The sequence below is a fragment of the Rosa rugosa genome, chromosome 2 (assembly GCF_958449725.1).
Source record: "Rosa rugosa chromosome 2, drRosRugo1.1, whole genome shotgun sequence".
Lineage (NCBI taxonomy): Eukaryota > Viridiplantae > Streptophyta > Magnoliopsida > Rosales > Rosaceae > Rosa > Rosa rugosa.
In genome coordinates, this window is record NC_084821.1 from 54,493,005 (window position 1) to 54,506,795 (window position 13,791).

The following is a 13,791-nucleotide window of genomic DNA, read 5'->3' on the forward strand; positions in this document are numbered from 1 at the left end:
TAATTGATCTAACGTGTAGAGAAGGCGAGAGGATGAATTTCTGTACCGAATGCGGCCCAGACGGTGGCCGAAAATCGCTGGAATTTGCCGGAACAGTCAGACCTTCTCTCTGCCGTGTCTCCCTCCTCGTCCGGTGCATGAGCGATCGAAGACTGCAGTCGTGACGGCGACGACGAGAGGAAGAGATCGGTGGTCGTGCGTCGTCGATCGGTGGCCGGACGGCGTCGCTCAGGTCGGTTTCTCACTCGGGTCGCGGTTGTGTCCGGGTCAGGGAGCTCTGATGCTCTCTCGAGCTTTCTAGGAGCAATTGATCACGATCCTTGATCTGATCAAATGGTATTTATAACCCCAAGCTCAAACTATTTTAATGGCTAGGATGAAGCGGTGGATTTATGGACGGTTAGGATTGCACCGCAGAAATTTCTTTTTATTTAAATGAATTTCCATAATTTCCAAACTTCGGAAATTCATTATAAACACTTCGAGTGTCCGAAAAATTCTCCGAAAATTCCCACAAACTCGTCGTGTCGCGTACTTTATTATCCAACACTTAAATTGAAGATTTCACTTTATGAAAATTTCTGAAAATATCGTAGCGACAACGGTGGATACTTAATGAACAGTGGATTTAAACAGTAAAATCCACTGGTGAACAGTTAAAGTGTGAACAGTAGATTTAAACAGTAAAAGTGAATAGTGTTGACCGGGCAAGAAAAAAAACGGGTGCAAACCTATGTCCAATGGGAGTAAATAGTAACTTGACTGGTCGAATTCTTGACTTCTCGACTTTGTATTTTCTTGACTACGGGTGCACTTGCTCTAATAAGTAATAACTACCACCTCTTAAACTATGACTCCCAAGCTACCAAGCGCGATTTCATATTTTTCTGTTATTAGAATCTAGTACTATTTGGCTAGGACTCCCTAGGAGGAGAGTTATATTTCGAGTCAATATATGACGTGGTCGAGAATCCCTAAATTTTACACTGCAAAACTGTACTTTCCAATGGAATCTCTCACTGTTCCAGATTCCAGTGAGCGCCGACTTTACCTGGCAGAAAATAAATTACCCTGATTAGAATTCAATTCCATCGTCTCTGCTACGATTCTAAACCCGAATAAGAATTTCACAGATATAGTAAAACACAACTAACCTGTAAAACCAACTCACCTAACTCTCTCATTCTCTCAAACTCTCAAACACTGTACCACCGGCCATGGATTCCCAACCGCAACCGGGGCAGCAAGACCCAGAACCCAGAAGCTACTGGAAAAGATGGACCAAGCAGGACTTCTTCCCGGAACCCACTTTCCGCAACTTGAGTTCCTACAAAGACGCCCTCTCCCACACCCCCTCCCGCCTCAAAGACCGCCTCCTCAACCGCTCCTCCGACTCCTTCGAGCTCCTCCACCTGCCCAAGCAAAGCGAGCACCACATGCACCGCTGCCTCACCTGGTGGGACCTCATCTGGCTCGGTTTCGGCTCAGTCGTCGGCTCCGGCATTTTCGTCATCACCGGCGAGGCCACTCTCCTAGCCGGACCAGCCATTGTCTTGTCCTACGCCATCTCCGGCCTGTCGGCTCTGCTCTCTGTCCTCTGCTACACAGAATTCGCCGTCGAAGTTCCTGTTGCCGGAGGATCTTTCTCGTATCTTCGGATAGAATTGGGAGACTTCGTTGCATTCATTGCAGCCGGGAACATTCTCCTCGAGGCCATGGTGGGGGCGGCTGGGTTGGGCCGGTCGTGGACTTCTTACTTGGCCAGCATGATCAACACCGACAACACCGACTTTCTGAGGTTTCGGGTAAGCTCTCTGCCTGATGGGTTCAATCTGTTGGACCCAATTGCTGTTGTGGTGCTTCTGGTTGCTAATGGTATAGCAATGAGCGGGACGGCTCGGACTTCGATGCTGAATTGGATTGCTTCTATTGCTAGTGCATTGGTTATTCTGTTTATTATAGTTGTGGGTTTTATTTACGGCAAGACTGAGAATCTGCGCCCTTTTTTCCCGTATGGGGCAGAGGGTGTTTTCAAGGCTGCGGCTGTAGTTTATTGGTCTTATACTGGTTTTGACATGGTTGCGAACCTTGCGGAGGAAGTTAAGCAGCCCTCCAAGGATATACCAGTGGGTTTGATTGGTTCTATGAGTCTGATCACTGTGATTTATTGCTTGATGGCTTTGGCTTTGGTTATGATGCAGAAGTACACTGAGGTTAGTGCAGATGCTGCCTATTCGGTTGCTTTTACGGCTATTGGGATGAATTGGGCTAAGTATTTAGTGAGTATATGTGCCCTTAAGGGAATGACTACAAGCTTGCTGGTTGGATCTCTTGGGCAAGCTAGGTATACCACACAGATTGCAAGATCTCATATGATTTCACCCTGGTTCGCTCTGGTTCACCCGAGAACTGGAACCCCCATTTATGCTACTATGTTGGTGACCATAGCAAGTGCAATTGTGGCCTTCTTTACTAGTCTGGATGTGCTGTCGAGTGTGTTTTCTTTCAGTACACTCTCTATTTTCATGTGTGTCGCTATTGCATTGCTTGTGAGGCGGTATTATGTTAAGGATCTGACAGCTAAAAACGACCTGGTCAAGTTTCTTGCAAGTTTATTTGTTATAATTGGTTCTTCAATCGCAATTGCTGCACTTTGGAACACGGATGTGCGAGGTTGGGTTTGGTATGTTGTGGTTGGTGTGATTTGGTTTTCTGGGACTTTGTGGATGGCATTGCTTCCCAAGCAAAGAGTTGCCAAGGTTTGGAGTGTTCCACTAGTTCCGTGGGTGCCGGCATTGTCCATTGGAATTAATCTCTTCCTCATTGGGTCTCTGGGTTATGTTGCATTCTTGAGGTTTGCCATTTGCACTGCAGTAATGATTGTCTACTATTTGTTTGTTGGTGTGCATGCGACATATGATGTTGCTCACCAGATTGACCGACAAGAATCAAGAACTGAGGAGGGAAGTGCCAGTCAACGGGTACTGCTGTAGCAGATTGAACAAGAATGGATGCAACATATGAACATAAGTTAAACACTTTGGTATATGTCATTAGGTAATGTTAAAATTTCAGCTTCCTTGAATATCATTTTCCATTTTGCTGTAGTTTCAACTCAAATTTAATTGGTACAGAAAGTAATCGTTGAATTCATGTTGCAAAAGGATCTTCTTTGGTCATTGCATCAATCCTCTCTGCTCTACACAACATTTGAATAGATAGATTGTTTTCTGTAAAATTGTTTGGAATGAGTAAACTTCAGTGTATAGCATATGCACACTATATTTAAATGTCCATTGATTGTAGTGTTAGCTGTGTTATTCATGTTTTTTTATAGCTCCATTACTCCAAACTCTGAACCAGAAGAGGACCTATACTCCCTGGGTGTTCTGATGAATTTTCTAATAGCAATAAGATGAAGGAAGGGAAATCTTGAGTCTCTGGAGTACATCAAATCTGTTTGCTTGTTTTGTTTTCTTTTTATGTGTGTCAGTTGTGTGTGTGTGTGTGTGTAATAATGATTTAAATTTTTTTATTTTTCTACTTGTTATCAGTTTTCATGTGTAGTCTGTACATAAATATTTTTGCTCATTGTTAGTAGTAATTGCAAGTTCAACTTTGAAATTTTTAAATCAGTATAACAGATTAGAGCCAATTGCACGACAAACAACATTGTTATCCCAATCAGATTCATAACTTATTTGATAGTTGCAGCGATATCATTTTTTGCAGTTTGTAGATCGTTTTGATTGATAACTGCACTGATGAGGATTTGTTTCAGTAGTAATTCCCTTTGATTCTTCTTAGAAGTGAGTATCTATCGAGGTATTATACATCTTTGAAAAGTTCTTTTATGTATTCAGAGTAGATAGAAGCACACAGTCACTAGTAACCTTATTATGGACACTGGTGCAGATAGATAATGAAACAATGGTTTTTAGTAATCCCCTTTGATTCTTGTTCTATCGAGGTTTTATACATCTATGAAATTTTTTTTCATGTATTCAGAGTAGATAGAAGCACACACTCACTAGTGACCTTATAGACACTGGTGCAGACAGATAATGAAACAATGGTTTTTAGTTTCTCAGAAGAAGGTACAATGCATAAACAGTGGTTTCACAGACAGACAGATCTGCGAAGAATATCACCTGGTGATGGAGTATTGCTCATTGCTTTAGTTGGTTTAGTCATTCGAAACAAAGACACTAGTTAAAGAGATGGATTTGATTGCAAAACTAAGCTAGAAGGAGGTTGAAAAATTTAATGTGCAACTGCAGAGAAGAATCTGACACGGTAAAACAATATTGGATTGTCTAGTGATAGGCCGTTATATTGGTTATCTGGGCAGAAAGGAATAGGCGAATGTTGAACATGCTCGGAGGCTACAGAGACTGATAAGTTTTGCACAGTGCAAGGCATGTGTCTCTCCACTCCAGATTTTCAGGGTATATCTGGAAAGGTGCAGTATCTTGGCTTCTCGTATATCTCTTATTTCTCTATTCAAGTTTGTGATGCTATGGAGCTGAATAGCAACACAAAGACACTACTGGTTTAGTCTTCTCTTAGCCGCAGTGTTATGGTGTTCGATGAGGGCACCCTTTTGACTGATCCTCCGACAACCAGTATAAAGCAGCATTATGTACATGTTCTGCCTTTCCCTTCCATTTCTCATGTGTTTCTAAATTTGAGAAAATGGTTAGGCGCAGAGACTCGAAGCTTTTCAACAAGAAGTCTCGCTGCAGCCAATCTCTAGGGACTCAACTCCATAGAACGCTAATTGGTGCAAATTTTATGGAGTTTTTCCCAACATAGCCTGATGCAATTTCAAATTTTAAAATTATAAACAGAATCTGGAATTCCGAAATAAGAGTACCTATAAATAGAATTTCCATCATACCCCCAGTTGTGAGATATTCTTTGTTACTTCATTGTGGCATTTGCTCTTTTCAACTGATCCAAAGGTTATGAGTGTATAATGTTGATATTTTTTAACTGATCCAACGATTTAGAACAATTAGATGATAGCACTTTTCACCTTGCCAGAAAAAGAAAGACACCGATCTAACAAATGTAAAGTATGGAGTTGTCCGACCAGGAAATATCTAATTGTGATTTTTTTTTTTATTACACGAATATAAGAAATATATTAGTTCTTTGTACAGGCCTTTTTTTTTTTTTTTTGTAGAAGAGGAGATCAATTAAGCTACCCCAAGCTAGCCCAATGGGCATTAAAAAAAGAAAACACCTAACCAGTCTGATGGACAGGCCCATACAGACAAAAACTAAAAAGGAAAATTAATTTTCTCCAGGGCTCCAATAGAGCCAGTATCAGAAAATTAATCCTTAAAACAATAAAAGCTAAAACATAGGCCCGATGAGAAGCCTAGCCCACTACCGAAACCCTAGTTGCTGCCGCCCAGTTTGCGCCATGAGCCACACACAGTAGCCGAGGTGCCGACACAGAACACCCAGAAATTTTGTCGTGATAAACCGATGCCAAACCAATTCCAAAATACAGATCAAAGGAGAACCAACAACCAAAGGAATGAGATCCCTCACAAAAGCATCCTTTTCTCCACCAACGAGACCAAGTAGTAACCATGGCTGCCGACAAGGATCAGAGATCCAGGACATAGAACCAGAACAAGAACAGTAACAGTAACAATGGAGAATGGGGGGTGAAAAACCCATGCGTGAGCACCCATACTCGCCTAGGTAAGTGACATGCACTTTGTGGTCGCAGCCATAAGGACCTTCTTGGTGGTTATGGGTAGAGATAGGAGCTGTGTTGTGGGATTGATTAAATTTTGACCTGGAAACGTGTGGAATTGCTTGACAGTGAGAGGAAAAGAAGAGAAAAAACGAGGAACAGAGTCCTCCCATGCTGGACATAGCCAGAACTACACCACAGAGGGTAACAAAATCACCACAAGGGTGAGAAAGGAGCTGGAACAGCTTGATGAAAGAGAAGATCAGTAGGGATGGAGAGAAATTGGATACAAGTCAAAGTTGGTATGGCCTCCCCCAACTCTTCCACCATCAATCTAGATCCGGAAGGATCAAGATTTAGGTGAGAGAGTAGGGGAGGAGGCGGGTTTGAATTTGAGATCTGGTTTCTCTCTCTAGTTTTTAGAGAGAGAGTCTCTCGATGGTGATAAGCTTTTTTCTACCGTCAAGCTCAAAATAATGGGTTCTGCTACTGTCTGTGTTATTAATCAAAGAATACAAATGAAGATGGAGACATAAAATATTACCTCTTAAATACAACAAAATACAAGAAGAGAAAAACAAATCCAAGAGTAAACGATAAAGAGATGCTATTGTGGGAGAGAGGACCACCAGAAATAACTTTGATGATCTAGTAAGAGAATCCGCAATTTGATTTTTCTCTTTGTGAATTTCTAATCTTAATAACTAAGCAATATCACTTTAACACAGAAAAAGTACTGGATAGAACGAAAATACACGTAACACGTTTGAGTTATCAATTACAACTAGTGCAAAGGGCCGCGCGATGCTGCAGTTTCTTAAATAATGGTTATGCTAAATGCTTTTCCAGTTTGTCAACATAGTGTACAATTGAACTTCTGGCTAAAGAAATGGGATAATTTGAAGAGCATCCTGATTGCTGAACATACTTCTGGAACTTTGTTTGCTCTTTATAAGCCAAAGAAGAGAAAAGTGAGCAAAATGGCATGTTTGCCTAGTTTATTTATTGAATCAAAGAAACAAAAACAGAACACCAACATGTCCTTGCTCAGGTTTAAGGAAAATGAGCTAGAATTTTTTTTTATTGAATTATAGCCATAAGAGAAAGCAAAACCAAACTCAACCAAGACTACAAATCAAATTAATCATAGGGAAGAACAATATGCCTAACATTGATGCTGGCCTTCATCTTTTCATTACCAACCAAATCTGTAGTTTTTCTTATCTGATTTAAGGAACCTTTTGGAAATCTGAAAAAGCAAAATGAAATTTCATCAATATGTGTATAACGGTGGTAAGAAAAAGGTATATCATGACGTAGGCAAGTTATTTGTACAACTTAATTAGTTAAGAAATAAAAGCTGAATCTAATTAAATATACATCAAAATTCAACCTTCCAGAACTTGGTTAATATACTTACATTTTTCCCCTGAGAGGGTAAAGGTTGCATTGAAGATAAGTGTTTGAACTTTAGTTACATCTTTGACCTTGCCTGCAAACCCAAAAAAAAAAAGAAGAAGTTAATATCAGATATAATTCTTACAAAACTAACAACAGAGAAATTATCTGAAACAAATATTGTAATACTTGGAAAGTATTTAGCTACAATCATATCGGACACAGAAATTTGGCAACAATATTAAGTAAATTTATAAAAATATATAAAACACAGCTATCCCCAGTCAACAATAGCCAATCAGCAATACAACACTATTTGACAGTGAATTATTCAAAACACATGTTAACAATGAAGTGTAGTACTAGCACCCACTACCTAAGATGAAGGTCATGGGTTCGAGTCACCATGGGGTAGGAGTGAAATCATTTGATCCTCTTATAAGAAATTTAAGTTCTAGAAATACTGGGACTAACATGGCTTTTTTGTCAGCCCCTTTAGTCATTTTATATGTTGCAGCTTGAAGGAATATAAGCAGTTCATATAGAATTGCCAGTTGACATGTCACTCAAATCATAGTTACAGATGAATGTATGATTTGGTGTGCCTTCTCGCTTCATAAAATGTCAACTACAAAAATTAAAAGACTTTACTTCATCCAAGATATGACCTTTCTTAACTCAAATCATCACTATCGTTTTGCAGAGCACTAATAATATTGAGGGCATCACCTTTAATCTCCAAGTTTCTGAATCCAACATGAATATATAGCAAACCGAAGTCCATGAAATAGTGCAAGAGCCTCAATGATTTTGGTGATAGATTTTTAACTTGAGGAACAGTTATGGCTCCCTTCAAACCTCTATGTTCATCCCTAAAGACCACGCGCCAATCCCATAGAATCCTTGTGTCACATGCTCCATCAAAATTCAGTTTCAACCTATAGAGAGGGCTGCTATTATACAGTAGTATCTTATGGTGCTAGGATAGCAACTGCCTTCCCATCCTGACTTGGGATAGCAGCAGCCTTCCCATCCCGAAAAAATTTCGTCAGCCAGTCTGCTGCCATCCTTATTAATGCAGCTGGTTGTAACACAGTTTCACCATGCCATTGTAATTTCCTGTTTCTCCACAGCCACCAAGCAATATAGCCAAAAGATTCAAGCTCTCTCCTACCATAATAGTACAGTCATGTGAGAAGAGATCAATGACGGACGGTTCCTTCCATATTTTGCACACCTTACTCAGAAAATAGAGCTTCCAAACATCCTTGCCTGAGTAATTTAGCTATTAGTTGATTGAGGTTCTCTTCCTCGTTCATATTTTTACTTTCCAAAGATCAAACACCAATCAGAAATGCACTACAATTGAACAAAAGAAAAGTTCATACCCACACGAGCTAGATATTGTGGAGAACGCGCCTCACGCGCCAAGGAAAAAGGAAAAAAACCGACGGTGTGTGTTCTCTCCCGGCCGGACGCTGCCGGCATTCCCGCCGTTGCGATCCGACCGGGGAGGGGATGATGTTTCGGAGATGTGGAGGGGTTCCAGGGCAGCGGTGTGGTCCGGTGAGGGTGGATGGGCCTTCGGTTCTGGGCAGGGAGGATCGATCTCGATCTGACCCTCTTAGATCCGTGGCGACGGCGGAGGTGCAGTAGCGACAGATTTCGGATGTCCGGCGGTGGTTTCTGACGTCACCAATCCTGTGTGGGTTGTGGCCGTGGCGATTCAGATTGGATCGAGGAGGTGGAGATCCTGAAATGGATCTGTCTCTACTTCGGTTTGGGACTGTTTTGTGGTCGTCTGCCTGGTGTAAGGGTTGGTTGTGGCGTGTCAAGGCGGTGCAGCGGCGGAAGACTTCAGCGCGGTGGCTTTTTGATGCCCGGCGGCGGGAGTGGCTGCTTGTAGCATGTGCGCTATGCGGAGGGAAGTGGGGTTTGGGCCGGCCCACTGTTTTTGGGCCTCTTGGGTGTTTTGTTGTTTCCAATTTAGTTTGTTACTGTTTGTTTCTAGTTGTTGCTTTGGTGAAAATAAGTCCCTCCTCTTATGAGCGAGGGTTTGGGGGTTTCTGGGTAGTGTCGATGCCATTGTTATGGTGTCATGGTCATTCTGCTGTGTCATGGTATGGTCTTTTGTCGGTGCTTTTTGGTTATCAATGTGATGGTGAATCACCCTTACACGTGGTCTGGCGGTATTGGGTTGCGGTGTCCGAAAGGGTGAAAACAGTTCATCGTAATGTTGGTGGCTAGGTTGTATCGGTACAGGTTTGATTGGTACTCATTGTAGCTCGCGGGTATGAGCGTAAAATTTAGTTAGGGGTTGGGTCTTTTTGGCTCATTGCAGTCACTCATGTTGACGATCCCGTACCTATGGATCCAATGCTATGTAATCTGTTTGGTTATTAATGGAATTTTCATCTTCTCAAAAAAAAAAAAAAACACCAATCAGAAATGCACATGTACCCATAATAATCAAATCCCCATTTCCAGAAACTATACACTCATTTACTTCAAAAGAGCGCCACCATTTTTAACCAATATAAGTTCCAGGTTCAGAAGCCAGAGAATTCACTCAATTCAGATTCCTAATGCACAATTTGGGAAGATTTACCGAGCCCCAGAAAATTTACCGAGCTTAAGTGAGATGATTCGGAAATCATTTATTGATCTTGGAAATTGTGAAGGTACTCGAGAATATTTTTCAGAAATTTTCACGAGATGAAATCCTTGACTTGGATACTAAAGTATACGACACGACAAGTTTGTGAAAATTTTCGGGGAATTTTTCGAATACCCAAGTTAGTTTCTACGAAATTTGGAAGTTTTGGGATGTTCGAAATTTATTTAAGGAAATAGCAATCAAGTGATGCGATCTGAACCGTCCATTTCCTCCACCGTCCAATCTGGACCATTGATTTCAGTTTAAGAGAATGGTGATCAGCCTAGAAAGCTCGAGAGAGAAAGAGCTTGGAACTCTCGACCCGAAAACAAAAACCGAGACCCGACACCTTGACCTAATCAGCGCTCCACGTTCAGGCCGCCTCCGGTCGGCACACTGGAACCATCCACTTCGTCTCGCTTTCGCCTACATCCCAGTGGCCTATGATCGTCCATGCATCGATAGTGAACGAAGAACAGACGACTGGAAACTCCGAGTTTTCTCCAACGAATTTCAGCGATCTCTGGCGACTCCGGCCTCCTTTTAGGCTGCATGTGGTATGAATCTTTCTCCCCTAGTCACGCTCTACCTGCTTGTATAAATGGTTTACGATTTCGAATGGGTTCTGATGAAATTGAGTTTTGGGTGACGTCGGAATTCACTGTGATTCAGGTTTCCGGCAGCCGTTTGGGTGTCTTCAACTCGTTTTCCGATGGTCATTGTGGTCCTAGAACTCGGAAGCATGGCTGGTTGAGCTGAAATCATTGGTCGGGCTAAGTTGATAGTTTTGGGTACGTTCTGTAGTACGTAGTGCGATCACATTCGTGGTGGCAGTTTTGATTTTTCTGGTAACTCCTCCTCTTCGATTTGTGTTGTGAATTAGGAATCCATACCTAGTCTTGTTTGTAAACACAGAATTCGTAAGTTTGGAAACTGACGAGCGAAAGGAAGAGTCCTCGAACTGTCGTGTGTTTGGTTGAGAAGCGAGTTAGAGGGTTGATCCTGCTTTTGGACAAAATTATTATCAAAGGTAAACTCAAAGTCTCTGAAGTTTTCAAACCTTGGTTGATGTTGGTGCAGTTGAGAAAATGATTTGGAAAAGGTTGCTTATGTTGTATGTTGATCATAAGTTGCATTAGAGAATGGTAATTTGAGTTTGTTTCAGATTCTGCGAGTTGATATTTAGTTAAGGTTGCTAAGGCAATTTGTTATGTTAATCGTTGTTGATTTGATTTGGAAGAGATTGTATTTCAGTTAAGGAGAGAAGTTATGTTTGGGTGTCTTTAGTTGTTTGGGCACACCTTGTATGAAAATGGAATTGTGTTGGGTGTCCATAGTAATTCTGTCGAATTTCTATGCGACGAAATTTGAAATGGAAAGTAGTCGATCGATATTCCAATCTCGAGTAAAATGTTTGATCGAACCTATCTCGATTGGTCAAACAAAGGTCAAAGTTGGTCAATCCTGGTCAAACAAGGAAAAGTTGGTTAGACGATTTATTAATCGTCAAGATTTCAAAAGTTGTTTAATAGATTATTAACGATCGAAATGTCGGAACTTAGGACTCCAGTTACCGGAAGAACAGAAGGTTTGCAACTCTTGGAGTACATGAGAGAAAGCATCGGAATCCAGGTAAGGATTCGGGACTCTCCTCGATATGTGCTTTTATTTTGTTAAGTTGTTTTTAATATGATGCATGTTAAGCTGTGTGGCTTGGTTAAGTTAAAATGCAAAACATACTAACCAAACCATATGAGAAATGTTGATGGCTTGAGAGTGAAGGGTGGCACTGACTTCCTTGGGTTCGATCCCCAAAACCTCTAGAGGGTTAGCTACACCGGTCGGATAGTGAGCAATCGCAATGACGACCTGATTCCGTGTGTGTAGCTAGGTAGCGGACACTCTCTTTTTTTTTTTTTTTTTTTTTGAATAAACGGACGCTCTCGTTATGTTTACCTGGTTGATAAATTAATTGAGGTAAGGTCGTGTAGTAGGTCTACGGGACTAACCACCGGGTAAGATTCAGCGCGTGTATTTGAGTATCTTGCATTGATTTTCAAGTCAGAAAGCATTTTAAAAGTTTGTCGTTCTTTGAAATCTTTGATTTAAGCATGTTTTCATACTGGGTACCCAAAAATTTATTTATTGGTTTTGAATCTAGTCGAGGTAGAGTTCCTGTTGAGCAACAAGGACGAAAGCTCACCCCTATAACAATGTGGATGCAGGTATTGTGCGCTGGTAATGGGACAATAGCGGACGGGGGTGTGGGGAATAAGTTTGATAATCCATCTCCCAGACTTTATTTTAAATTCTATTTCTTGAATTCGTGTTCCGAAATTTGTTGAAAGCTAGTCTTGTGCCAAACCTAGTTGAGTTCGTACTCCTTGAAGTTGTTTCTTTTCTAGTGAACATCTCAAGTTCTGGAAGAACAAATTGATATAGTATTTTAAAGAATTCCACCTCAAAATTATTTTTAAAGCTCCGTTGTGCGTTTACGAAAAGTTTATTAAACCAATGCCTAGCGGTTCTCTAAGATGTAAACCGAGCGTTCGGTTTATATTTTAGAGACTCGTGGCACTGTGACGTGCTTAAGCTGGTGAGTTGCAGCTTGGGGCGTTACACACACCACCAACTGGAGGGGCAAAAATGGATACCCACTATTCATAAGCCAGACTACTGTTCATAAGGAGTTGCAACTTTAGAAGAGAATTTATTATCTTGTGTTGTGAACTTAAAATACCTCCTCACCCCACTCTCTTATGATACGATCGGTGAGTTGGACGTCCAACACAACTGGCCATACCAAAGATTCATTCTTAAAGATTGAGTCATCATGCCAACTCATATGGAATTGCATTCTCGATCTGGTCGAGGACGAGGCACCGTTTAAAATGTGCTTGATGAGACTTTTTTGGTCAGAATGCTTGATGAGACTTTCTGGTTGTTTTACAGACTATTTTCTTTGAAGATAATTGATGGCCGGCCAGATCGGATATGGCAGAAGTGGACCGAGCTCGAGTCAATATCTGGAGAGACTGATAAGTCATGCATGATGATACTGTAGTATCACGCGGCAATCTACCTCCCTTTTTGACCACCCATTGTTTCTCTGTGTCATTGTCACCAAGAATATCTCTTTCACTCTTTGCATCATTCCTGACTAACATCAAGTAAAATCTAGCCTTCGCAATCACATTGTTATAACGTATAACTAATATTCTCAAGATCTTATATATATGTTAATCATCACATTTATGTGTACACGAATATACTTGATTAGTTGTACGTTCAATTAATATTGAGAAATTAAAGACTTGTTTTGGTGAAAGATCCTCTTGGACTTGGAGGGATAGGTGACAGAAGTAAATATCCTACATACAATTTGCTTTGATGCAATAAGATAGATACATTTGCCGACTGTGAAAGAACTTGGAGTCTTGGACAATAGACATGACCAATCCCAATCATACTTTTCTCTCAATCTTGACACAACTAATTGATTAACATCTACATCCAAGTATCAATTTCAGGTCATATTCTTCTTGTTTAATTTATTCGATATACGTTTTTGTAAATGGTGAACGTAGAAATTTATCTAATGGACATCAAATTTATGTCTCTTTTTTTTTTTTTTTTTTTTTGAAATGGGGTTTGAAACCCAGTCAAATTTATGTCTCCTTATTATAGAACAGAATAAACTCTAAATTAAAACCGATGATAACAGGTGCTTAATGTCTGTAAGAAAAATGCTCAAAATTAATTATGGAGGAACTGATGTACACAAACACCCAACACATGCTTTCAGCCTGATTCTACCGGCTAAAAGTCTAAAACTAGAAAAGGCTAGAAAAACTATGGACTCGGGGAGTACGACTGCCTCTAAACCCGATGAGCACGAACGAAAGAGTGGTTCTCCGCCGCTCTCTTGAAAACCCTAGTGTTCTCCCTATTTTCAGTTTCACACGTTAGAGAAAGAGAGAGAAGGAGCATTAATTTGCTAAGTATCTTATCTTTGCCAAATTGA

At 40.8% G+C, this 13,791-nt stretch overlaps 1 protein-coding gene and 1 long non-coding RNA gene across 3 annotated transcripts; both read left to right on the plus strand.

Moving 5' to 3' along the window:
* The first annotated feature begins 926 nt into the window (after positions 1–926).
* On the plus strand, positions 927–5,083 carry LOC133728459 (cationic amino acid transporter 8, vacuolar-like). Of its 2 annotated transcripts, none has more exons than XM_062155874.1 (2): positions 927–3,057; positions 4,084–4,906. In XM_062155874.1, exon 1 carries the CDS (start codon positions 1,218–1,220, stop codon positions 2,991–2,993), a length of 1,776 nt encoding a protein of 591 aa, XP_062011858.1. In that variant the 5' UTR covers positions 927–1,217; the 3' UTR covers positions 2,994–3,057; positions 4,084–4,906. The 2 variants fall into 2 exon arrangements, 1 of the variants encoding a protein (XP_062011858.1); XR_009855857.1 differs by lacking the exon at positions 927–3,057 and adding an exon at positions 3,744–3,825 and having other exon boundaries at positions 4,084–5,083.
* A 4,992-nt stretch (positions 5,084–10,075) lies between these two features.
* LOC133734130 (uncharacterized) lies at positions 10,076–10,931 on the plus strand. The gene is made up of 2 exons (XR_009858102.1): positions 10,076–10,324; positions 10,440–10,931. It is a non-coding gene; the product is annotated as an uncharacterized LOC133734130 (long non-coding RNA).
* The last annotated feature ends 2,860 nt before the right edge of the window (positions 10,932–13,791 follow it).